The sequence below is a fragment of the Pristis pectinata genome, chromosome 6 (assembly GCF_009764475.1).
Source record: "Pristis pectinata isolate sPriPec2 chromosome 6, sPriPec2.1.pri, whole genome shotgun sequence".
NCBI lineage: Eukaryota > Metazoa > Chordata > Chondrichthyes > Rhinopristiformes > Pristidae > Pristis > Pristis pectinata.
Genome location: NC_067410.1, coordinates 97,894,889 through 97,921,855, shown reverse-complemented (window position 1 = coordinate 97,921,855; position 26,967 = coordinate 97,894,889). Strand labels below are relative to the sequence as shown.

At 40.8% G+C, this 26,967-nt stretch overlaps 2 protein-coding genes across 2 annotated transcripts; both read left to right on the top strand.

Moving 5' to 3' along the window:
- Window positions 1–420: 420 nt before the first annotated feature.
- On the top strand, window positions 421–10,040 carry LOC127571653 (uncharacterized). The gene is made up of 4 exons (XM_052018236.1): window positions 421–466; window positions 2,988–3,094; window positions 5,979–6,088; window positions 8,921–10,040. Exons 1-4 carry the CDS (start codon window positions 432–434, stop codon window positions 8,930–8,932), a joined length of 264 nt encoding a protein of 87 aa, XP_051874196.1. The 5' UTR covers window positions 421–431; the 3' UTR covers window positions 8,933–10,040.
- An 8,037-nt stretch (window positions 10,041–18,077) lies between these two features.
- On the top strand, window positions 18,078–25,413 carry LOC127571649 (zinc finger protein 639-like). The gene is made up of 3 exons (XM_052018229.1): window positions 18,078–18,396; window positions 19,127–19,198; window positions 20,116–25,413. Exons 1-3 carry the CDS (start codon window positions 18,339–18,341, stop codon window positions 21,267–21,269), a joined length of 1,284 nt encoding a protein of 427 aa, XP_051874189.1. The 5' UTR covers window positions 18,078–18,338; the 3' UTR covers window positions 21,270–25,413.
- Window positions 25,414–26,967: the final 1,554 nt, after the last annotated feature.

Below are 26,967 nucleotides of genomic sequence, written 5' to 3'. Positions count from 1 at the left end.
CTTGTAGAAGTCAACTGAAAGAAATGAGATGGAGTTTCTCACCAAGGAATAGACCACAAAATTGTGTGGCAAAAATAAATAGGCATTTTAGTTCCAGAAATTTTGTGTAAACAAAATCCCAAAATAAGTTTATATGAAACCTTTCTTGGATGAGCCACAGCCTTGAGGTTTACTTTGTGTATTTCATCAATATATGGAAATCCATTACCCTGGAGACTTCATTCAAGGGTGGCAGTAAGCCAGGTATGTTTTCCCAGGCATCATACTCGGCTTATAGTTTAAAGATGCTTGGATAATAATGCCAATCTTTGAAATGTTTATCCTCAATGTTTGAAGGGAGGAAAAAGAAGGAACTCCCACAAATTGGACCCTGGTTGTCTAAATTACACCTAGCAGATAATGGCATAGATGGAAGAGGAAATGAAGGCAAAATGGGTGCAATGACATTTGCTGAAATGTTGTGCCAGTAAGTATCTTTAAATGAGACTTTAATTTTGTCTAAACATATAAAATTTCTCCTTGGAAGTATTTACCATTTTAACTGTATGTCATAATGTTCACTATATCCAATATTTATCTCATGAAATATTTAGGTCAATTTATATGTCAAAGGGTCGCAAAGGAACATAAAAATTATTTTCATGCTACCTGGTCTGTAGTTTCCTGGTTTCAGACCTACTGTTATGTATTTCCCCATTTTCAGGCTAAATTGCCTATGATACCCTAGTTCCAATTCTACTGCCTGTGGTTCCCTATTTACAGGCCAATTGGCCTGTAGTTGTCTACTTATGGGCTAATCGCCCTGTGACTGCTACTTCCAAGTTAATTGGCCTGTAATTCCCTATCTATAGATGAATTGGCTTTGATACTCTCACATCTCTCGCCTGTAGTTCCCTACTTACAGGCTAGATAGCTAGTAGTTCCCTATGTTTAAGGCCTACTGGCCTGCAGTTTTCTACTTACAGGTCAACTGGTCTGTAGACCCTTATTTTCAAACCAGCTGGCCTGTAGTTCCCTACTTTGAACTTAACTTGTCTATATTCACGCTAACTCATGGAGTTCTAGAATATGGGAACAGGCACTTTGGACAATTGATTCCATGCTTATCATCAAGCACCCATTCACATTAATCCAATTTTGTTCTGCCCACATTCCCATTAACTCACCCCAGCTACAACTCACCCACAGACTAGCAGCAATTTATAGTGGCCATTTAGTCTACCCACAAAACCCAGCCATTGGCTCAGTCTACACTTCCCGCTGCCTTGGGAAAGCAGCCAACATAATCAAGGAAACTTCCCACGCCGGTCATTTTCTCTTCCCTCTCCAGTTGGGCAGAACATACAAAAGCTTGAAAGCATGTACCACCAGACTCGAGGACAGCTTCTATCCCACTGTTATCAGATTCTTGAACAAACCTCTCGTACGATAAAAATGAATTCTTGATCTCCCAGGCTACCTCTAAGTGGCCCTTGCACTTTATTTGTTTACCTGCAGCTGCACTTTCTCTGTATCTGCTACACTATAGTCTGCATCCTGTTCCTTTTACCATCTTGTGTACTTGCAGAGGCATGATCTGCCTAGATGGCAGCAAACAATAAGTTTTTCCACTGTATCTTGGTACAATTATAAAAGTATGAATAACTAAACCAGAGGACCCGGAGGAAATCCATATAGTCACATGGAGAACATAAAAACTCCACACAGACACCCACCAGAGGTGAGGATTAAACCTGGGTGGTTGGCACCATGAGGCGGTTGCTCTACTAGCTGCACCATTGTAGCCACCTATACAGAGACTAACTGGTTTCTAATCCTCTTTAATCAGGCTAACTAGTCTGTTTTTCCCTATTTTCAGGCTCACTGGTCCAAAGACTTATCATAAACTGATGTTAACCTGAATGAAACAAAGCAATATCCTGCCTTATTGAAGAATAGACAGAGATGTTTATTTCATTGATTTTGTTTGGACTAAACTGATAATGGTGATAATTTACTAGAAAATAACAAATAATGTTCACTGTTATATGTAATGCTTCACCACCCTCAGATAATCTAATGCCTGAATCACCATCAAAACATACTTAACAGTGTGAAATTGCAGTATTTGCATGTCAGATACAGCTAAACTCACCACAGAAAATTCCAGTTAATTTTGAGAGACACAACGAGGCTGTTTTGGGGTTAAATAAGGTCCATGTGTGTTTAATTAAGTCTGGGTTAGTTAACATAGAGCATTTTAACAATCAGATAAGTGTTAATTACTGCCAATTAACTTTTCTGACGGTGAAAATTAACCATTACCACTGTGGAATCTTGTCCTTTGGATTTTAACTATTGCGTTTTTTAGATATGCAAGATCAAAAAAATCTATCATGAACTTTTCCCTTCTGCCTTTTCAACTATCCCTTAATCCAAAATAGCAAGTTCCTTCCTGTCACTTGGTCTAAATTCTGGAAACGTCTATGAAATAACACTGGGAGTTCCTTGACCAGACAGACATCAGAGGTTCAAGGAGGTGCCTCACACCATTTCCTCAAGAGCAGTTCAGGATGGACAATAAATGCTGGTCATGCCAGCATTGTACGCATCCCATAGATGAATATATTTTGAAATATCATTCTTTACTTCCTGTTCCATGGATTTGACATTGAAAATGTGTGTCCTAATTCATACTTGCTTCTCAGTTCTTGCAGTATTAATTTTACAATCCTGTTTAATTAGTTAAAGAGGTGCAGAGTTGCTTTTTCTGCTTATCTAGCCCCAGATATCTCGTTTCCCTCCTGCTGTGACGTTATCATCTCATGGGCTTTTGGTAACAGATGGTAACATATATTGATGCAATTAAATAGAAGGAAGTGTTTGTTGCTGCACATAGCAATTTATAGGCCAGTATTTATCAAGTCCATTTTTTCTCTAATATTTAGCTATCCAACATCACAATTTTTTTTCTTTTTCTTTCCCAATGGACTTCTTTTTCCACACAGATTGATAAAGTTTTCAGATCATTTGACGGAACTGCATTTAGATGGTAACTGCTTAGGTGAGCTGTGTGGAAAAGAGATACTCGATGCCTTAAAGGAAAGGAAAGAAGGTACCTTCAAAATTTGATTTATTAGCTAATCAAATTATCTGCATGTTAGAATTTCTGTACATAGACATTTACAGCAAAGAAGGCTGTCATTGGAACATTGACCCTGACATTTACAGGAGGAGGTTATGAGGGTGGGGGGATGTAGAGGGAACCACGGATGAGGGTGGGGGGAATGTAGAGGGAACCACGGTTGAGGGTGGGGGACGTAGAGGGAACCACGGGTGAGGGTGGGGGGATGTAGAAGGAACCACAGATGAGGGTGGGGGATGTAGAGTGAACCACGGATGAAGATCCTGAAGGTACAGACTGCTTGGACTTTAACTGTGGTAGCAAGCTCATTGAATATGATCATGCTACTTGTGAGTAGGGAAAGCCTGAGGTGAAAGGAATAAAGAGTCATAGAATTGTAAACCATGGAAACAGGCCCTTTGGCCCATCACATCCATTGGCAATCTTTTTGCCCACATTAGGTCTACATCCTTCTATGCTTTCCTATTGAAGTGCCTACCTAAAAGCCTCTTAAATGTCATGATTGCATCTGACTCCACCAACTCCTCTGGAAGCAAAATCCAGATATCAAAAGGAGAAGGATCACAGTCAGTGCAAGTGAGATTATAGAGTGGGAGGTGATCGTAATTGATGGAGGGAGACTGTAGGGCTTGGAAGGGAAGGAATGATAGGCAGGGAGGTGATAAGGAGGTAGATCATAGGGCAGCAAGTTGGAGGAACTATGGGAACCCATGAAGGTTAAGTTGGTTAAGTGGGCAAAGTCTTTCTACTCCTCGGGGCCCACAATCAAACCTGTAAATTCACCTGATTTATGGATCCAGTCCTCCTTTTGCCTGTTGAATTTTCCAAGGTCATACAATTCTTGATGAAATGGATTAGGAATGAAGATTTGTATAACTTTATAAAAGAAGAGAAAGGGTTAATATTTTAATGTATGTTATGTGTGGAACCGAGAGAAGTGTATTGCAATCCCTTAGAGTAGGGAAAGTTAAGAGGAGATGTGAACATATTACCTATTGGAAAGGTTGGATCAGGATTGAAAAATATTAGCTATAAGGAGAGGTTGGACAAACTTGGATTGTTCTCTCTGGAGCATCAGAATTTCAGGGGGAGATCTGATAAAAGTATATCAAATTATGAAAGGCAAAGATAGGGTGGATAGTCTTTTTCCCAGGTTGGAAATGTCAAATACTAAAAGGCATAGGTTTAAGGTGAGAGCGGGAAAGTTTAAAGAGATTTATGAGGCAAGTTTTTGTACACCGAGAGCGGTAGGTGACTGCCAGGGGATGTGGTGGAAGTAGATACAGTAGCAGTGTGAACAGCCAGGGAATAAAGGGAAACAGACCATGTGCAAGCAGATGGTATTAGTTTAGACTGGCATCATGGTTGGCGCAGACATGCTGGGCAGAAGGTCCTGTTCCTGTGCTGTACTGTTCTATGTTCTATTTAATAGAAATGTTTTAAGATACAGGGGTTTGTCTCTACTGGCAGAAGGCTTAATAATCTGTGTGCACAAATTTAGGATAATTGGCAAAGAACTTGGGAATGTTTTGAATTTTGTTTTAATTCACCAATGTTGCTATTGCTCTTATATGATGCCTTTAACACAGTAAAATATCTAGAATGAACTACTAGAATGATTAGTAGAAACAGATGTCCTTCATGATAAGATAATTGTCATCTTACATAAAAATCAAAACAAGACTACAGATACTGGAAATCTGAAATAAAAACAGAAAATACAGGATATACTCAGCAGGTCAGGCCACATCTGTGGGAAGAGAAACCAGGTTACTGTTTCAGGTCAAAGCTTGTCATCTTGCCCTAGTCTGGCATACATGTAACTCCTGACCCACCAATGAGTTGGCTCTTTATTGTCCTATGAAAGTCATCAGGGGAAATTGGAAACAGGCAAAAACATTGGCCTTGCCAGCAACCCTCATAACCCATGAAAAAATGCTTACTTCAATTAATTATTTCAGAAGGGATTTGGATATGAATTTTAAAGGGAAAGCCTTCGAGAGGGTGAACCAGAGATTTTCTGTAATGATTGCAGGGATGATAAACTTGAATTATGGGGAATATTCTGGCAAAGCTTAAGTCATTTTTTTTGGAAGAGAGGAGTTTGCAAGAAGATCTGATCTAGGAATAAATCCTGAAGGGTTTAGACAGAGTAGATAGGGAGAAATTGTTCCCATGAGCAGAGACGTCAAGAACCTGGGGCCATTGAATAAAGGTGATAAGGTAAAGAACCAAAGGTGAGATGAGGAAAAACTATTTTATCCAGTGAGTGATTAGGGGTTGAAATGTACTGCTGGAGGTAGCAGTGCTTACAAATTTAATTGGAACATGGAAGGGTCTGTAAGGAAAGAATTCGCAGGTCAATGGGCAGAGGTCAGGGAGTGGGACTAGCTGGATTGCACTTGCATTGAGCTGGTATAGGCTCAGTGGGCTGAACAGCCTCAATCTGCACTGTAATGATTCTGTGTATCACAGAGCTATGGGGAAATGGCAAGAGATTGGCAATAATTGTATTGTTCTTTCAAAGGACAAACACACATGTGATGAGCCAAATAACCTTCTCTCTGTGCTTTAGTGAATGAATAATGGCTGAGGCATTCTCTTTCATATTGTTGTGATGTGTTTGCAGATTGGACTTGTCAGTGGTTAACACTTGAGTTTGCTGAACTGTATTGGAGTTCCATGTGCCCAACATTCCAACAGACCACAACATAACATCTCCTGTCAGAGAATTCAAAAAGGAACATCACTATTTGAAGTCATGAATAATCCTGCATCCTGCTATTTAATTCACAGTCAAGAAGACTCAGCACATTTTTTGCAGGAATGACTTGTAATTTTTTTTTCCTTCCAGCAAAACTCCAGGATTTAAACATTGAAGTGTCAGCCCAAATGAATGCAGATACTTTTAGCAACATTTTGAAAAATGCCAAAAAGCGCAAGAAAACCAAAAGGAAGAAGAAGGTAAACCAAAAGATATTGAAAAGCAAAAAAATGACAGATGCTGAAAATCTGCAAATAAAATAGCAGATGCTGAAAATATGAATGAGAAACAGAAAAACATCAAATGCTAGAGTACCCAGCAGGCCAGGCAGCATCTGTGGAAAGAGAAACAGATTAATTTTTCAGGTCTGTTTTTCTCTCCACAGAACCTACCTGACTTGCTGAGTATCTCCAGCATTTTCTGTTTTAAACCAAACAATATAAGTAGCTACAGAAGAGCACTGAAAATTGAGCATTTCTTCCTAAATTAGACCCAGAGTTGGTGACCTTGACAAACAAAATCAAGAGCAATGAAGAGAGAGCATCACATATTGTGGTCACAGTGGCATAGTGTTTTCATTACTAGACTAGTAATCCAGAGACTTGTGCTAACAATCTGAAGGCAGGAAGTCAAATCCTAACATGATAGCAGGGAAAATTAAATTCAGTTAACTAAATAATCTGGAGTTATAGATAGTATAGGTAATGATGACCACAAAATTATTAGAGTCTTGTAGGTTGTCCATTTGCTTCACTATTATGCTTTAGGGAAGGAAATGATTAGTTTTTTGTGCAAGTCAGCCCTACATATGACTCCTGATGCACAACAATGTGTTGACTCTTCACCATCTTCTGAGATCACCTAATCAGCCCCTTCAATACATAGAAAAACACTGCACTGTGGAAGTTACCATCACTTCACACTATGGCGGTGTAGGAAGGCAGCTAATGACCACTGCCTCAAGAACAATTAAGGATGAGTAATAAATACTGGCCTCGCAACAACAGCCTCATCTTGTAAAGGAATGTATTAAGGAATGTATTAATACAAAAGGATCTGTGGCTGAGGCACAGTGGAACAGTAGGTGGTCTCGAGTGAAGCTGTGCAATACCCGACTCACAGCAGGCATTTTCCAGACAGTGGTTTGTTCGCTGAGCGTAGCAAATCCCATGGAATGAGTGAGAGAGCCCTAGACCGTGGTTAGGTGTGCCACCCGGGCCATAAAAAGTTGCATCCTCAAATCCATCTATGCTGTGAGGATTGCCACAACCATGAAATTATCTTGCAATGGGCCTTCCAACAGCCCTACACCACTACATTATAGGGGGACCCAAATCTAAGAATGTAGGAAATATGAGCAAGTGTTGGCCATGCAGCCCTCAAGCATGCTTGCTGTTCAGTAAAAGCACAGTTGATCATCGCCAGTTCTATTCATTTGCCCTGCAGGTGAAAGGATGTATTCCCCTGATATTCTATTCAACTTTGTCATTTGATACTATAATTTTGATGTTACATATTTAAAATTGCATTAGTCCCTCCTTGCTCCACTGTTTTATTTGATAATCATATGTCTGCTGTATATTGTCTTTCATTAATTGATCAAACCCATCCATGATTCTTGGTTGGAGGACAATCCAAAAGCATTTTAAAAATCCAAAGAAATACAGAAATATAACTATTACTTGCCAATTTCAGATAGCATGCTTCATTTTCTGTTATACTGTTATTAAGTTACCAGAAAGCTATTCAGGGCTGACAATGTTTAAACTGGGTTATTTACCTAAAGCAACGAGGCACTCAGGACTAGAATTTTTGTGGTACACTGAACAAAGGACTGAGGTATATTACTGACGTATTTCCATATGAGGTTGAAAATCTTAAGTTTGAAGTGAAGTAGAAAGAAAAGGAAATATTAGAACCACATAAGTGAATAATACATGGGCTTTGTCTGTATCTTCCTGGACAGGACTGCAATCTGTCTCCATGTGTAGGATGATAGAGATAGGAACAAATTCAAAGCAGGGTGATGATAATTCCAAATTCTAGGGTAATTGATTTGTAAAGAAAAGCAAAAGATGTCAATTCTGTTTTCCTTAGAGTAAGAGCTAAAGAGGAGTTGGCTTTGAGTTTAATGAAAGGGCTAGATAGGGTTGTCAAGAGTAATTTTTGGTATATTACTGAGATAATGGAACCAGGGAACATGATGATTTCAAGAGAAAACTTGCAAGTTTTGTATCACAGAATAACTTATGGAAAATACTGCCACCTACTGTAACACAGGTACTAAACAAGCTTTTGCCAGAGTTAATTTAAAAGTTGATTTACCAAAGTGTGGAGTCGATATGCATCATGGCTTTGTATGTTGTTTTGATAGTTCCATAAAATGCTGAAACAGACCTGAACTACAATGCTGAAAGAGGGTTCCTTTCTCTTATAAGCAGCAAAACAACAACACTATCCCAAAGACCCCTTGGAATAAGAAGGAAATTCTGTGCAATTTCCAGTCACCCCTCCTGCAAGTGCACATGTGAGCACTTCTCCACTTTCTATCCCCAAGCTCATGCACATTCTTGACATTGCTTGTGCACCCATGGCTGTGGCAGACAGGATTTCCTGCCTGATTTCACTCAGTATCTTTCTATATATTATCTTTAGTTGGGAGGGATTACACCTGATGATTGGTATTACAATTGAGGTATGGCATCCAAATTTCATAGTTTGATCAAACAGCACTTCTGACACCAGTATTTGACTTGGCAAGAAACAGGAGGATTGCCAAAAGTTTCAATTAACATTTATACTTTATTTCTCAAAAGACTAACATTGTGCAATTATTTCTTACAGTGGCTTTGTCCACAGAGAGCCATTGATCACATGCTACAGTTCTTAATGTTATCAACCAACATTATAAATGTAACATACTGAAGCCCCAGTAATTTTCACAAGTCACAGGAAACCAAGTCAAATCCAGAGAATTCCCATGCGGGGGGCAGCAGCTATTAATAACCTTGATGATCTAATTTGTTTTACAGAAAAAGAAGTGATAAAATGAATCGGTGTCGTCTAGTAGTGCCAAATCCAGTTTTACACCAAAGTTAATAGTCCGATTTCCTTATCAATTTTGTCATCAAAGAACTCAGCCTCAAAATTATGGACGCAAATCTTGATCTCCTCAGTTGATCTCATGTTTCCAGAAAACTCTTGTACTCTTGTGAAAAATGTTTGTGTTGGATGATGTAACTACCATTCCCATCTAAAAGAATCCCTGAGGTCCATTAGATATGTTTTGCATTCTTTTTACCAAAGTTCAGTGTTGACTTGTTGCTACAGAAAATTGGACCTTCTACTTTTAGGTAAATTTTTGCCACACAGGTGCCAGTCACTGATCATTTGCAAAAAGTGAGAATCTCATCCCTCTCCTTGGATTGTAACTATCGTTGAGTTCTCCTCCTTAAATTCCCTGGGATTCATCCTTAGCCAAAGATGTAACTGGAGCAGCCACACATTTTTTGACTCCAGGCATGGGCCAGAGAATGAGTATCCCAAAGCAAGTGATTTGTCAATACCTTTCCGACGTCCTCAAGGCTGTAATAGAATATTCCCTATTTGCTTGGATGAATGCATTTAAGAAGGTTAACTTCATCCAAGCCAAAGTGACCCATTTAATGGCATCCATATCCTCTACTTTAAACATTTCACTCCCTGCACCACTAGCTCATTCTGGAAGTAGTGTATGCCACCTGTAAATTGCAGTGCAGAAAGTCACCAGGGTTTCTTCAATAAATCCACAACCACTAGTGGTATCAGGGCATCTATGGCACACAAACTCCAACACCTCCACCCTACATCCCATAAATTGTATGTCATCCTGACTTGGAAATATATTGCCGATTTGACATTCTCATTGTCAAAATCCAAAATGTAAGTCCCTTCGCAAGTAGGCTGCAGCAATTGAAGAAGGTGACTCAATACAATCTTCTCAGGAGCAAATTAGGATAAGCAATAAATGTAATTCTTGCCAACAATGCTGAAATGCTGTGAATGATTTTAAATGTATACTTTGGTGCTACAGATGTGTGTATATTTAACCATCTTTATTAGCTGAAGAAATACACTTATTTATTGCTTTTGACAGCTGCATGTAACACTGGATTTAATTAAAGGCTCTGAACTCATTTGCAAATGGAATGAGGGCTCTAATTCACAAAGCCAGATTGCAATTCACTTTTGATTTTCCTTATTATCTATTTCATAGCTGTCCAAGACTTTGTCAAAATGATGAATGAAAGTTACTCCAAAATAATGTAATGATTATTAAGGGACTGATTTTCAAGTTTGGAACCATTTTTGACCTTGTCCATAATTCAAAAAGCTTTCTAAGAGGAGATTTTGAGTATGTTGCAATTATTCTGCTTTTTTATTTGTTCTGTCTGCAATATCACACATTTTTGAGTCGCTCAGAATGTAAGACAAATGTATGACAAGGACAACATGAGTTGTAGAATTTGTGACCTTATTCATAGGTTTTGATTTCAGAATAGTAGAACATAGTGTTACGGACTCAGTGAAAGTCCCTTTAAGATAGAGAGTGTGTGTGTATGTGTGTGTGGGGCGTGCTTACGTCAATAGAAGATAAAGGACGTAATGACGTTGTTGAAGAAGTCAGAAGAAGAAGGAAAGAGAGAGAAGGGAGAGAGACACCAGCCTGCTTGTTTTCTCTATCGATGGATGAGAAACAATAACTGTGTCTGCCACTGAAATCCACGTATGGAAGTTGGAAGTAATCCGGTGGAGTTCACTTTGTTGCTGACCTGAAGAAGGAAACAGGTATTTGTGTGGACGACCACGATTCGGATGCTTTTCGGGGTGAGGAAGTCACTACCGAGTAAACACTGAAATGTCGCTTGGGTTCCATCATGGAACATTTGGATTTCGTATTTACTCTGTCTATGTTTCTCTACGTCTACGTCTTATCTTCAGACAACGGTGGTTGTTGAAGAAGCCCTTACTCATGTTTCACCTTATGGCTTGCGGAACTGAACTTTAAGAACCATTCCTGAAGTTGGAGTTTGGGACTTTGCCACACACACACACAAAGAGTTTAGTTTTGGGGTTAACGTTCAAGGTTTAACATTTTTGAATTCTAACATACTAACATTTTTACTTTTATTTTACGTATGGTCATAAGTAGTGATTAATAAAATAGTTTTTAACACTGAATCATGCTCAGTGTGTTTCTTTTGTTGCTGGTTCGTGACAATAGAACATAGAATGATTACAGCACAATTCAGGGCCCTTCGGCCCACAAAGCTGTGCCGAACATGTCCCTTACCCTAGAAATTACTAGGCTTACCCATAGCCCTCTATTTTTCTCAGCTCATGTACCTATCCAAAAGTCTCTTAAAAGACCCTATCATATCTGCCTCCACCACCGTTGCCAGCAGCACATTCCATAAGTTTGAAATAGGGATGAGCTCATTTGAATGCAGAATTGATTGGAAGTTAATGAAGCCTGTCAAATTAGTGAAAAGAATACATAACAGCTTAGAAATTCCTTTGCACAAGTCCAAGAAAAAATCCAAGTTCTGTGCAATTGATAATTGAATTAAACTACAGTAGATCAATTTTGCATACATTTATGGGCATCTTTGCATCCTTTGGGAAACTTGACCTAACTTTTGGCATGATTTTTATTTACCCCAGCACCTTTTTATCTGGTATGTATCTGCCCAGTTTCTGTTCTCTTTCTGTTCTCAAGAACTCAAATTCTGTCACTTCATTTCACACCCCTTCCCCTCCAACTACACTCACAGGACTGTCTCCCCTCTTCCCTGTGACCACATTGGCCGTCCCCCACCCTGACCAGCTCCCACCTCTGACATTGCAATGACTGACCAGTACCAGAAATGGTTGTGATCGCCAGGACAAAACATTTTCTTTCTCATTCACTACTCCCAACTCTCCAGCTCCTACTGACATTCTCACTCTCTCTTCTATTAATATTCTCATTACACATCCTAAACAGACATGAAGGAGGAGAGTTAGGGATGAGCAAGAGGTTTGGTTTGTTGGGGGAGTTTTATTCCAGAGCTTGTGACCTGAGCAGCTGAAGGTACTGCTGCCATTCATGGAGCGATGGAAACCAGAGGAATGATGAGATTTTAAGGATATTTTCAGAGGGAGACCCTTGCAGTGGCTTTGAGGCCATTCGGGGCCCATTTGGATTCAGTTGTGTCCTTGCTCACCATGAAACTTTGCATCATTTATATTTTTAGTGCCTTCATTATCATTACAGGCACCAGTAATAATACTACAGGCACAAAAAATACAAACGGTGCATGAAGTGTGTATAAGGTCCTCAAGGAATGTACATGTACAGGAATGAACACTTTCAACAGCAAAGACAAGCCCACTAAGGAGTTAACAGATTGCTGTGTTCAGCATTAAACTAACTGACATAAAACAGAATAGGACGCACTTTTTAATGCCAAGCAATGTCCACACTAACTTCCAAACTTTCATAGGTTCTAGATTCCTTTTGCTGCATCGATGGCTTCAGTGCAGGTTACTATTTCAAACGTCATTCCTATAACTCAGGTCAACTTATCAAGTTCTGATGAGGTACTCCCTCCTGGGCCATGGATACGTTTGCTCACATAGTCACTGTACCTAGGTGAGTCACTTTAGTGCTGCTAACCCTGTCTGTTGTTCGCCCAGACTCTCCACCAGTTCTGAAATAATTAACAAAGCATAGTGGAGTTCTTTTGGTGGAGTAGGTTTGAAGGTTCCCCTAATTTGACTCTCTTGCATCCTCCACCTCTGGTTTAAGGACCATGTTTTCAGCATGGCTCGTTTTTCAATACTTCTTACATATCTTCCAATTGCTGGAATGTGCCAGGAGCCGTGAGGTAATGTTGCAGCTCTGTAGAACTCTGGTTAGACCACACTTGGAATATTGTATTCAGTTCCGGTCACCTCATTATAGGAAGGATATGGAAGCTTTAGAGAGGGTGCAGAGGAGATTTACCAGGATGCTGCCTGGATTGGCGAGCATGTCGTATGAGGATAGGTTGAGAGAGCTAGGGCTTTTGTCTTTGGAGAGAAGGAGGATGAGAGGTGACTTGATGGAGGTGTACAAGATGATAAGAGGCATAGATCGAGTGGACAGTCAGAGACATTTCCCCAGGGTGAAAATAGCTAACACGAGGGGACATAATTTTAAGGTGATTGGAGGAAGGTATAAGGGGGATGTCAGAGGTAAGTTTTTTTACACAGAGAGTGGTGGGCTTGTGGAACGCACTGCTGGCAGAGGTTGTGGGGGCAGATACATTAGGGACATTTAAGGACTCTTAGATTGGCACATGAATGATAGAGAAATGGAGGGCTATGTGGGAGGGAAGGGTTAGATAGATATTAGAGTAGGATAAAATGTTGGCACAACATTGTGGGCCAAAGGGCCTGTACTGTGCTGTAGTCTTCTATGTTCTATGAGACTATGAGGCTGTTACACTGAACAGAGAAGGAAATGAAGTGATTGCTCTGGAGAGGGTGCAGAGGAGATTCACCAAGGTGTTGCCTGGATGGAGGGTCTTAGTTATGAGGAGAGACTGGATAGGCTGGGTTTGTTTTCCTTGGAGCAGTGGAGGCGAGGCTGGGGGCGGACAAGAAAGAGGTGTACAAAATTATGAGGGGCATAGATACTTTCCCCGTAGCAAAGTCATCTATAATCAGAGGGCATGGGTTTAAGGTAAGGAGTAAGAGGTTTAGGGGGAATTATAAGGAAGATTTTTTTCACCCAGATAGTGGTTGGAATCTGAAAAGCATTGCCTGAGAGAGTGGTGGACTCAGAGACTCTCACAGCTTTTAAGAAGTATCCATCTAAATGAGCTCTTGAATTGCCAAGGCACAGAAAGCTACAGACAAAGTGTTGGTAAATGGGACCAGTATTGAGGGAACAAGGATTGGCATGGACAGGGTGGGCCGAAGGGCTTGTTTCTATGCTATATCACTCTACGACTAATTAGTGTAACATTTGAATTGTTTGTGGTTTCTCTGTGACATATTCCAGAATTTTGGAAATAGTGCTAAAACATATGCATGGCCATTTCACAACATTATCAATGAGGTCTGACTCATAACTGAAAGCAAAAGGACTTCACAGGTGAGTCAGGAGAACCGGAGGCCTTACTTAAGGGAAGCAAAGACTTTCAAACTGGAATCTTCCTCAGATTTATTTACAACATAAAAGGAGGCCATTTCACCAATCAAGTCTATCCTGATTCTCAGAACAATCCCATTCTCCCACTTACTTTCCACTGAACTATTCTTTCACAGGTCCATTAACACCCCCATGGTTGTCCCAACAGCTGCCTACACTAAGGGATACTGTTACAGTGGCCAATCAATCTACTAATCAGCTGGTAGGTGGAAGGAACCTGGAACAGCCAGGGCAAAAATACAAATTCTACACAAACAGCACTGGAGGTCAGAATTGAACCAAGATCACTTAAATTGAGAGATAGCTGTCCAGCCTGCAGCACCACCATTCCATGTGGTAATTGTGCAGTTATTTGCTCATTTTCATCATCAATGATGCACATAAGATGTTAGGCAATTGGTTTAGAGATGTCTAAACACAATTTGTTTCAACATCACTGACCTTTGGGGACTGACCACTTGCACTTGATGTAACCTACCCCAATGGAATGGAAAATAAAAAAATATATATACTGCAGACAGGAAACCTGAAATAAGAGCAGAAACTGCTGGAAACACTTAAAATTGCAGGCAGGCAGCATGTGTGAAAAGAGACACAAAGTTAATATTTTAAGTCAAAGACTTAATAAGAAGAGGAACAGTGAGAAGCAAGTTAGTTTTAAGTTACACACAGGGCAGGGAAGAGGGGGGATAGGATAAAGGGAATATCTCTGATAGGGCGAGGTCAGGGTTGTTGTGGTGATGCACTGTTTATGAAACCATCTGGTTGATAGATTAATGAAGGAAGTTGGAGGGAGGAGGAACAAAGAACAAACAACAAACAAAGAGACTTGTGAAACCTGTGAAATGCAGGTCAAAGCTGCTGCAGAGAAGTCAAACCAAAAGGATGATGTTGGAAATGTCCAGCAGGCCAAGTGTCAGTGGAGAGAGAAAAAGTGAGTTAGTATTACAGGTAGATAATGTTACAGCAGAACTGGTCAGTTCTGATACAAACAGAGAAAGCACATTACCAGAAATTGTAGAATTCGATATCAAGTCCTGAAGGCTGCAACGTGCCCAGACAGAAAATGAGCTGTTGTTCCTCAAGGTAACATTGGGCTTTGGTGGAACAATGCAGGGGGAGGCCACAGGGAGATAGGAGAGTGAAGTGACAGGCAACTGTGAGCTAAGGGTCACCCCTGCAAACTAAACAGAAGTGCTTCACAAAGCAGTCACCCAAGATATATTTTATTCTCCAGTGCAGAGGAGACCACAATGTCAGCACTGAGTAGTGCACTAGATTGGAAGAAGTCGAAGTGAATCACCTGAGAGGACTATCGCCCCTGATGGTGGGAAAGGAAGAGGTAAAAGAGCAGGTGCTGCATCTCCTGTGGTTGCATGGGAAGTGTTGTGAGAATGGGAGTGTGGAGATAGAAGAGCAGGCCAGGGAGTCACCGAGGAAACAATTCCTTAGGAATACTGAAAGGGGATGAAAAGACATGTCTGATGATGGAATCTCATCGGAATTTGAAAAGCACTGCCTGAGAGCATGGTGGAGTCAGAGACTCTCACAACAGTAGTGTAGCTGTTAGCATAATGCTATTACGGTGCCAGTGATCTGGGTTCAATTCCAGCCGCTGTCTGTAAGGAGTTTGCACGTTCTCCCCGTGTGTCTGCATGGGTTTCCTCCGGGTGCTCCGGTTTCCTCCCGCTTTCCAAAGATGTACGGGTCAGGAAGTTGTGGGCATGCTATGTTGGTGCCTGAAGTGTGGTGACACTTGCGGGCTGCCCCCAGAACACTCTATGCAAAAGATGTATTTCACTGTGTGTTTCGATGTGCATGTGACTAATAAAGGTATCTATCTATCTAACCCTTAAGAAGCATCTATCTAGATGCACGCTTGAGTTACTAAGGCGTAGAAGGCTACAAACCAAGCGTTTGTAAAAGGGACTAGTATAGCTGGAACTGAAGGATTGACATGGACAGAAATTGCAAAGAATAATCCATTTAATGTGGAGGCAGGTGGGTGGAAAGCGAGGACTGAGGGACTTCTATCCTCACTCTGTCGAGAAGGAGAGGGGATGATGTTAGAGTTGTCAGAAATAGATAAGAAGCCATTAAGAACTCTGTCAACAATGGTAGTGGGGAAGCTAATAACACAGGAAGAAGGAAGCCACTTCAGAGGTAAATATGTGGAAAGTCTCGTCATCAGGGCAGATGTAATGGAGATGGAGGAACAGAGAGAATGAAGTCCTTAAGCAGGCAGGGTGGAAGGGTGTATGGTTCAGGTAGCTATGGGAGTCTGTGGGCTTGTAATGGATCTTCAACACTAATCGCTCCCACAAAGATACAAAATACAGAAAGGGGAGGGAAGAGTCCACATATCCCACAAAAAAGGCACAGCTTGGGCCCACGCAATCTCCTTTAGTTACACATTTGATCTGACAAAGTGAGTGGAGTTGTGGAGAAATTGTTCCATGTAAGAATGAGTGCATTGGTGGATGGGAATTAGTTGGGCCTCTGTTCAGAGAAGAAGAGGGTGGCCCTCAGACCATCCTGGTGTTGGATGGAGGTGTTGAGATATTGTAATTGCATAGTAAAGATGAGCTGGTTGGGGACAAAAAATTTTAAATCGAGCTGCCTCAGTAAAGCAGCCAGTGTAATCAAAGACTCCCCCCCCCCCGACATTCCCTCTTCTCCCCCCTCCCATTGGGCAGAGGATACAAAAGCCTGAAAGCACATACCACCAGGCTCAAAGACAGCATCTATCCCACTGTTATAAGACTATTGAACAGTTCCTTAGTACAATAAGATGGACTCTTGACCTCACAATCTACCTTGTTTGACCTTGCACCTTATTGTCTACCTGCAATGCACTTTCTCTGTAACTGTGACACTTTACTCTGCATTCTGTATTCTTGACCCAAAACACTGACCACCCCTCTGCCTCCACAGATGCTACTCGACCCACTGATTTCCTCCAGCAGTTTGTTTTTTGCTCCAGATTACAGCATCTGCATTCTCTTGTGTCTTACTATCATTCGATATTGTCTCCACTTTGTAGCCTTCTAAGGTACTTCAACTGATTAATGTGATAATATACTCTAGGCTCTAATCAAACTGTCATTTCAATAAATTTGGTTCAACCTCTCATCTGTTCTCAGCGATAATTTAAAATTGATCACACTTCAACTACGGGAGAACCAGGTTTACACAGTTGAATGATACAATAAAATGAGGATATCAGATCATCAACCTTGTGCCAGCTGTTTAGGCCAGGATATGCTAAAATGGGCCTGAAATGTTAACTTAATTTTTCTTTCCACAGATGCCACCCGACCTGATTGTTTCTAACACTTTATGTTTTTATTGTGTGGCCTCACTTCATTTAAATAACAAATTGCTTTTTCATTCTTCCTTGTGAAGTGGATAATGTCACTTTTTCCCACACTATACTCTGGCCAGCAACTTTCAGATCCCCAATAAAAACAGTAAATACTGGAAAAACTCAATCCCACAAATGCAGCCTGACTTGATGAGTTTTCCTAATATTTTCAGTTTTTATTTCAGATACATTGGACTGTATGTGCATGTGCTAAGTTTGGGCAGTAGAAACTGACGTCCATTCATCTTGAATCTTCTCATCGTTGGACCAAGATCTCGTTCTCTCCAAGACCAGGTGGTAGCTGGTATCTAATGCCCATCCCACATTAAAAGAATTGATGTACTAAATAGAAGCAAGTCATCTTCAACCCCAAGAGATTGCCTAAGAAGAGAGCTGGGATGAAATATAAAAATATACCCTTGGTTTTATGTACAAGTCATTGCAATGCAACATAGAAAGTCGTATATAGATGGCAGAGGGGTTGCAAACATAAGATGACCATGCCATGCAGAGGCTCAACCTTTTAGCCCTGAATTGGAAAATATAGACGCTCCCTTTGGAAGCTGCGTTGGAAGCCGGGCGGAAGCGGCGCTGACGTCATCGTGTTAGGGACCGTCTCCATTTGTGACCGAGAAAGCGAAGCAGAGACACACAGCGGTTCAGGGGCCTTAGCTGAGCGGGGAGACCACCGCCTACGGCCTTGACCGAGCGAAGAGATCGCATCTCGGGGCCTTGCCTGCGTGGGGAGCTGCTACCCGCTGTGGCTGCCGTGGACGGGCCGGGCTGGGCCGAGCCGAGCCTGGAGGCCGTAAGGCCCTTGTGAGGAGCGGAGCAAGGCCGGGCAAGCGGAGCATCCCACGGGGGCAGGATGAGCGAGAGTGGCAAGAGGAAGAGGAGGAAGAGTTTAAACCCCTCGCGTTATTCAGGTATAGGTTGTAGGGGGAGAGCTAAAGGCTCAGGATTACAAATAAACCCGGGGTGGGGGGGGGCTGTGAAGAACAGTGGACTGGAGGGAAGAGGGGGGCAGGACAGTATATCTGGGGGGGTAGGGGGTAGGGACAGGGCTGTGGGAGTTGGGGGGATTGCCATATGAGTGGGGCTGGAAGCGGAATATGAGGGTGGGGAGGGTGGGAGGGGCGCGGGGGGGAAGTGGAGGTGGATGGCGTTGCATGGACTCGGGTTGGCAGGTATTGGGGTGCGTAGGAGTCATGGTTTGAGGTTTGCCTGCTTGGCCTGAACTGAGGGTGGGGGCTGGTCCTTGGCCCAGGAGGTGAGGGTGGGAGATAGCAAGTAGTCCCCAGAAACTGGACCCTGTTCGGTGGGGGTGGGTCAGTGTCCCAGAAAGTGGAGATGGGTAGGTGGCAGCTGGGGAAATAGAGCCAGCAATGGTGGGTCTCCTACTCAATACTTTCCTGTGGTTAGTTAGTCTCCGTTGACAAAAACAAATATCTTCCAAAGGCTACAGAAGAGGAGCACATTAAAAAAAAAGAGCTTTGAGTAGCCTGAAGACAACTATCCAAATTTCCAAGTAGAATAAGCACTTGTGCGAAGCAGTAGAATAGTGACTTCCCATATGTATTCATTTTCAGGAAAACTTTGATAGGCAATCTACCCTTGATAGGATTCATTCTCAAAGTATTATTGTCTCTTTTTCAGGGTTTGACTCCACAGTTGAAGATGAAGGGGAAAGCAGTCCCGAACACTGTACAAATTCAAGTGATTCACAAGGTAGGATAAAATTGTTAATGAAGAATATTTGTGAGTATTGTCTTTCCATGAGATGAAATTTTGCACTCCCTCTGTTATTCTCAATTGTATTTTTGTGATTGTGGAAGGGAAATAAAAACTGGATGCTTCTCAATTACAACAATTCTGGGAAAGACGCACACTACAAACCAAAAGAAGCCAGTGAAACCTGAGAGATTTTTTTTTCCTTTCTCCCTTTCCCAAAATTTTCTCACTGAATCATTGTTTTGTAGCAGTGCATCATGCTGGGGTATATTTCTAACATTGTTGGCACTTCTCTGGATTCTGTGCGTGAATCAAGATAATGGTGGGGTTGGCTTTCAGATTACTGCCCAGGTATAAAAGTATTATTGCAGAATGGCAACCTGTTTTAGAAGTATGGAGCATTGACACGGCTGGTAGAGTACCGCCCCACAGCGCCAGTGATCTGGGTTCAGTCCTTGAATGCTGTCTGTGTGGAGTTTGCATGTTCTCTCTGTGACTGTGTGGCTCTCCTCCTAATGCTCCACATTGCCAAAGCCATGTAGCTTGGTAGATTAATTGACTACTGTAAATTGCCCCCAGTGTGTAGGTGGGTGGTAGAATCTGGAGGCACTTGATGCGATAATGGGGAAAATAAAATGGGATTAATATTGGATTGGTGTAAAAAGGTTCTTGATGTTCGGTGCAGACGCAGTAAGCCAAAGGGCCTGCTTCTGTGCTGTATGACTCTACAACTCTAAAAGTCATGCTGTTTTCACATTAATTTTTAAAACATTATCTTTGTCCCACTTCCCCTTGATTGCCACTGACTGTTGTGGGGTATGGGTTTGTTCTTAAAAATTTGGAGAGGAGACATAGGATGGATCTTACAAAATAAAGTCTTAAACACATCAGAATATTTCCTGTTTGCTTTTCAGACCTTTATATGACAGTGAGACCAATAAACACTGTTTTGAAAGGAACTAACAAGAGGCAGTGCGGGATTGAAAACTGGAGCCTTTTTAATGACCAAGATGGAAAATTCAACACTTACCACTCTGAACAGAATATTTCTCTCTCCAATAAGCACCAGGATGATACAACAGAAAGTTCAGTTAGTGATGGTTCTGAGAGACGGGACAAATCTCCTTGCATGGGAATTCTTTACCAACACAAGTGGCCTCTGCGAAAACCATCCTGTGACGGACTCTACAGCTGTGATCACTGTGAATTCAACAGCAAGTACCCGCTGGAGCTGAAGCAGCATGTTATTCTCAGGCACACAGACACTCTGTCCAACATCTGCCCAGTCTGCAAGCGTGAATTCCTAACATACAGTCTGCTCCATAAGCACTTGCAGGCCCACGAAACAGAGGAGCCAAGTGCTTGTCAGCTATGCAGCCACAGTGCTGAAAACCCAAGGGAGCTTGAGTTACATGTAGCAGATGCCCACATTGGTGAGTATCTGTACTGGTGTGAGCAGTGCAACATTCACTTTTGCAGTACCAGCGAGCTCCACCTGCACCTGCAGCAACATGATGGTGATGAGGAGTACCTCTGTCAGTTCTGCGAGTATGGCACGGGTGATGCTGCTGAGCTGCATGGCCATGTCCTTGCTGAACATGCGTACAGCCTCATGGAGATGAATGACACCTCTGAAGATGGACTTCACGGAGCAGCTGGTTTCCTGAGTAAAGTGTGCTTTGACCGGGACCGAAATTTCTTTATATGTCAGTCCTGTGGCTACAGGAGCCGGCTGTACGCCAATGTCAACAGGCATGTAGCGATTGAACATGCTCGGTTCTTTCCATACGTGTGTGATGATTGTGGGAAGGGGTTTTGCAACACAGCCGAATATGACAAACACTTGAACTTGCACACATCTCAGGAGATCTATTTGTGTCAGTACTGTGATTACTCTACTGAGCAAATCGCAAACCTCCAAGCGCACATAGATGTGGGCCACACTGCTGCTCTACCGTACAAATGTGAGATGTGCATGTTGAGATTTGCAAGCAACAGTGAGCTCATGTGGCATCTTGCTAAACACAAACAGAACAATGAACTGCAATTGTATCAGGTTTATGACTAAACATCTTTTAAACTTGGAATCTTGTCTATAAGTGTAGAATCTCAAACAAAAAGGTGAGAAACACAATTAGTTTTTTTATGTTTGGAAGAATACCATGTAATTCATCACAAGCCCTTCTGATTGCCATGAATTTTGTCCAGTGTTTTACCCTGTGCATTAAGTGAGCTTATGCAGTCAGCTTCATGGGTAACTTAATTTAAAGTTGTGTAGCATTTTGAATTTTGGTCAAATTTTGGTGATTGTAGCATGGTGCGTGAAGGTTGAGATCATTCCAAATCCCAACACATTACAAATGTGAACATTTTAACATTGTAAAATTTAACTAAATATGGAGTCTTTGTTCTTGTATCCAGAAAGTAGAAATGGCTGGGGGTAGAGTTTCTGCATTGGATGCAGTTGGTGATCTAGATGCCATTTCCACTAGTTTTATTTTCTCAAGTTTCTCCTCAAATTTATTTAAGTATCATCAGATACAGCACAGTATTTCAGTGGGAGCTTCTTAAAATTTTGCTTTAAATTATGTTCTTTTATTATGGTTGAGTGGTAACTTAATGCAGATTCATTAATATGGCTGCGGATTTAAGACAAAAATAAGCATTTTAATCTGTTTCTTTACCACCTGCAAGTAACTGGGTTCTAAGCAATTAACCATTTATAAAAGTAGCCAGAATCATTTGTTGGTTGTAATGTTGTACATAAGTTGGTCTTTAATAAATTGCTGTGCTCAAAATCATATACAACCTGTGCATTATAGCTCTATACTGAGCACCAGCTTAATTTTAAAAGCTGTCTCAAAGGCCCATAAATGGAACCAATTGGCAGAAGCTCACAGTAGTGATTAATTTGTCCTGTAGGTGTGACCCATTTTGTGGGCAGTATTGGCTTATAGTGCAGTGATTTTTAAACTAGCACCAAAGCTTGCAAAAACTAGATTTTGGCTAGTCCTAATCTGCTCTTGGCTTTCCTTGTTTTAATACTAACTTGGCAGTATTGTGATATACAGACTAGCACAATTGAGCAGAGATTCCAGGCCCATCTTCCTGTAAAATCATGGGGTGCCTTCAGATTACTTCAAGCTTCTACTTTTCCATTGGTCTTGATTTGGGAAACAGGACGTATGCATGTTTGTGGTCGTTGCATTGATGAAAAAGGAATGAGTGTTGGCAAATATAAGATTAAATGAAAGAAGTGAACCTCAAATCAGATCATGGAGTAATTTTGGTGATGTTGTTCGCAGGCTATCCTTCTAACCAAAAATAGCAAATAGGGTACTGCTGGGGCGGGGTTTGAATAAATTTGTAGGATTATGGAACAATATTACATAATTCCATCTCAACAATATTTAATTATCCCAGGAGTGATAACAAAACTTGTGTTGTCTTATTACATAAAACTAATTATTCCGATCCATCAGTGCTATTTTTTTCTGTTTAGTGATACTCTACCCTTCTATTTTTCTAGACATCTTAGGAATCATTTTTCTGCCAATGCAGAGACATGTCATTTTGTGTCCTTTACCAGCCACCTCAATACTACAGTTGCACCATTAAGCATAAAGTTCCTTTACCAAAGGCTCACTTTGTAACTAGTGACCTGTGCCCTGCTATTTGAGAATAGGGATAGAGTGCATTCTTGTATAGTACATGTCCAGTGCATCTCTAACTCGCTTTCTTTTTTTAACTTTCCATACACACTTCATAAGCTTACTGCTGAAAAACAGTTGTGCAATGTGAAACATTTTTTTTTCTTCCTTGGGGGTGGTGGTGGAGTTTAAGAAGCATCATTTCTAGTGGAGGGAAATCATTTGGATTTGGTCACATCTTTATAGAGAATCAAAGCTAAATTAAAGTAAATCTACTTTAGGCCAATGACCTGCATTTTCCCCCTGTGTGTGCCCCCTTGGTGTAAGTGTGAAATGGTGCTTCCTAAACAAAATTCAGATGGTCAGAATGTACCTTCACTGTGTGGATGCAATGGTAATATACGTACTCATAAAGAATGTCTGCCTCTAGTGGCTTCAGGGGGTTCACCAGAGCATTTAGGGTAGTTTTATGGTCATTTTCTATAAGTTGCTGACAGTCATTTATTATTTATTTTGATGGGATTTAGTTCACAGGCTGTAGTGTAGTATGACGGACCTTGTACCACTGTTTATAAAGTGGTTTGGGTAAATTTTGCTTTCTTCCTCTAAATTGCATATTGATATGATTAAGTGAGCTAATTGTACAGTGATGGAGTAAATGATATCACTTTTGAAATAAACTTCAGCGCAGTTGGACATTATGGTTACTATGATTTGTTGTATTCAGTGTGATTATGCTGTTACACATACAATGTATTCAATTTGCCTTTAGATTCTTTACATTTATATGGAAAAGTAACCCATTCTTAAGGATTTGGTGTTACATACCTACACAATTGTGTACTTAATTGAGCTGAATTGAATCATGCATGTACTGTGCCAAATCAGGTATGGGAAGTTAGTTCTTTAACAAAACGTGGGACAAAACCATAAACTCATTTAAAATACTATTTTCATTACCAGGACCTCGGATCAGCCTAGCTTACACCTTCCTATTTTCTAAAGCTGGGCAAGATTTTACAAAGAGCAAGTCCAGCTCCATAAGTATGAGTACCCATCACAAAGTGAATCATAATTTACTAGTTGGGCAGAAGCCAGAAGAATAACCAGTACAGAAAATGAAATTATCGCACAAAAATAATGCTCTTATGATGGGTACTGCCAACAGAAAATGTTCTTGGCACTGACACCATTTAATGTGAAGAGAAAAAAGTTCATCAAATCATTTATTTTGAGTTGTTTACTCTCTGCAGTAAAAACTGCAGAGTAACAATTGGAGTCAGTTTTAGAGAATTCAAAACCAGTATGGCATTTACAGTTTAAGCACAGACCATGCACAGTAATTTTATCTGAATGTGATTGACTGCATCTGTGAATATATTAAAACTATGTTTAAAAAAAAGTGTCAACTTGTATTGAAAATCCAATTCAAAATCTGACTTGCAGTAGTTAACAGAAGACTGGAATGTTTTTATTTGCCATAATGTTTTAGTTGAGCTAAAAATTTGCTGGTTAAAAATCTGACCCTCCCCAAAGTTACAGAAAATTTCAATTTGTACACTTCTGAGTGACTATCAAATTCAGCTGGAATTTTATCTCGTAGATACTGGCTGGACGAGCTGACAAACATGATTTGATCTTGTTAGATTAAATTGCTGATGTAATTTTTATTCCCAAATGTAATCATTTTGCTATCCAGCTAGGAGAAAAAAATAAATCTTTTAATACACATCCATGAAAGTATTATGTAAAACTTCGTATGATGCAGTGATTCATTGTAACTTAACACACATCCTCTGGAATCACATTTACCTTTGAAGGGGAAGCTTAATGTTGTAGTGGAAATGATGTGTAAAGTTATTGATGAAGGAAGTGCTATAAATTTTGAAATAAACCCTGCCAGCTTGGTTACTGATCTTTGGTTACTTTCATTATATTAAGCGATTATACTCTCAAACTCTCAAACACACAATATGCAAAATGTAAATCTGGATTTTCACAGAGTCATGGATTCTCTTGAATTTCTGTTGAAAAGTGACAACTGCCTTACGCCATTAAAGTATTTGATAACTGAAACACTTCAGATAACTTGTACATGCAATATTACTTGACAGAGTTTGTAAATATCTGGCAAGTATCTTGTAATTATTTTTGTACACCTCTGCTTTTGATTGTGTTTAAATGACAGAAGGCATGTAAAATATTGTAGCATTGCATAGCAATCTATCAAAGTAACTGACAAAGTGGTGGTATAGGTATTTTCAGTGTGAGCAGGAATTAATGCTGTACTTATTGTGGAAGCTATATTGTAGTACTATAAGATTGTGGTATTAAAATAACTTTTGCACTTTGACATGATTCTTCATTTTAATTACCACAGTCAGTTTAGAAGTTCTACATTGTTGTTGCTCCTTTCAAATATTTGCTTATCACAGTGTATTCATAAAGTGCCATTATTATAGCTAAACACTCCAAGGTGTTTCATAGAAATGTTATCAAACAAAATGTGACCAAGCTACATGAGATGTTAGGGCAGATGATGAAAGACTTGGTGTATTCTGGAAGAGAATAAAGAGAGATATAGAAAGCTGCAATGTGGTGATTACCATTTTATTTTGTGATGCTGTCAAGAGAGGAATAAATATTGGTTGGGAAGATAACTGCTGGTCTTCTTTGAAATAGTGCGATGGGATCTTTTCTAGCTAAGATTTGGCTTTGATTTAATAGCACATGTGGGGGGAAAAATTCACCTCTGACAATGCAGGATTCCCTAAGTATTGCACACTCAGTGTAGATCATTGTGCATGTTTCTGGAATAGAAATATGGGTCCAAGTGCTACCTCATGAGCTTTGACTAATACCATAAAGCTGAGACCCACTTGCTGGTCCATGTGCTGTATGACTGAATAAACATTGCAAAATGGATGTGCAACCAGAAGTTCAGAAACTGATCTAAGTTATGTGCCCTATGTTATAAAGAACAATAGCATGGGCAGAAAGGTACCTATATTTGCTTGCCGAAATAGCCATTGGCCATGTGGGAAGACAAGAAATAGGAGCAAGAATAGGCCATACAGATCTTGACCCTGTTATGCCATTCAATATGATTTTCTATTTTTTTTAAATCTGCTTTTTTGCCCCCATCTGCATATTTCTTGATGTCCAAAATGTCCACATATCAAACTAAAAAAAAAGGTAATTAAGCAATATGCCATGCACTTCAAAAGACACCTTGGTCTGTGTTAAGTCAGCTGATGTATCCAGGCCAACAATTAATGAAAAATTGAATCTCGTATCAGGACAATGAAGCACACTCCAAGCCAATGAAGTACTCTTGAAGGCTGGCTCCCGTTTGAGAAAGTGAGTGTAGAGATGGGGAGGAGGTGTCTCACTGGCCCTTACAGTACTAGCAGAGGACACCCTATTTCTCACATCATTCTGCAGACTGGGTACCTGACCATCAAGGGTCGAGCCTGGGCCAAGCTGCTTGGCTCAGTATTTGTCCTGATTTTTGAAATACAATGCCGGCAGTGGATCAATATCGTGAGCCAAGCATCTCTGAAGGTGACAATGGGGGGTGGAATAAGATGATTAAGAAGGAATTTAGCTTCATTAGCTAGGGCATAGAATATAAAAGTAGATCAATTATGACATAACTTTATAACATATTGGTTAGACCACAGCTGGAGTTCTGGTCACCACATTTTAGGAAGAATGTGATTGGACTGAAGAGAGTGCAGTGGAGATTCACCAAGACTTTGCCTGGATTACAGCATTTCAACTATGAGAAGAGCTTGGAAGGGCAAGAGTTTATTCTCTATTGAGCAGAGGAGGCGGAGGGATGAGCTGACGGGGGTAGACAATTATAAGGTAGTAAGAAGCTTTCCCCGATGGTAGAGGTGCCTTAAACCAGATGGCATAGGTTTAAGGGGTAGGAATATTTAGAGAGGATTTTAGGAAGATTATTTTTCATCCAGAAGGTGGTCGGAATCGGGAACGCTCCTGTGAGAAGCACTGAGAGAAGCGCCTGAGCTCGTTGGGATGACCAGAATCTGCGGGCGGGGAATCAGAATCCGACGGCCCTTGAGGACCCGGACACCTCTCCGTGAGACACCG

Excerpts from the sequence above, each read along its gene's own strand:
- LOC127571649 (XM_052018229.1), top strand. The coding sequence starts at position 18,339 with ATGAGCGAGAGTGGCAAGAGGAAGAGGAGGAAGAGTTTAAACCCCTCG. Across the intron at positions 18,397-19,126 it reads AAACCCCTCGCGTTATTCAG|GGTTTGACTCCACAGTTGAA; the intron begins GTATAGGTTGTA and ends TCTCTTTTTCAG. Across the intron at positions 19,199-20,115 it reads AAATTCAAGTGATTCACAAG|ACCTTTATATGACAGTGAGA; the intron begins GTAGGATAAAAT and ends TTTGCTTTTCAG.
- LOC127571653 (XM_052018236.1), top strand. The coding sequence starts at position 432 with ATGGGTGCAATGACATTTGCTGAAATGTTGTGCCA. Across the intron at positions 467-2,987 it reads TTTGCTGAAATGTTGTGCCA|ATTGATAAAGTTTTCAGATC; the intron begins GTAAGTATCTTT and ends TTTTCCACACAG. Across the intron at positions 3,095-5,978 it reads CTTAAAGGAAAGGAAAGAAG|CAAAACTCCAGGATTTAAAC; the intron begins GTACCTTCAAAA and ends TTTTCCTTCCAG.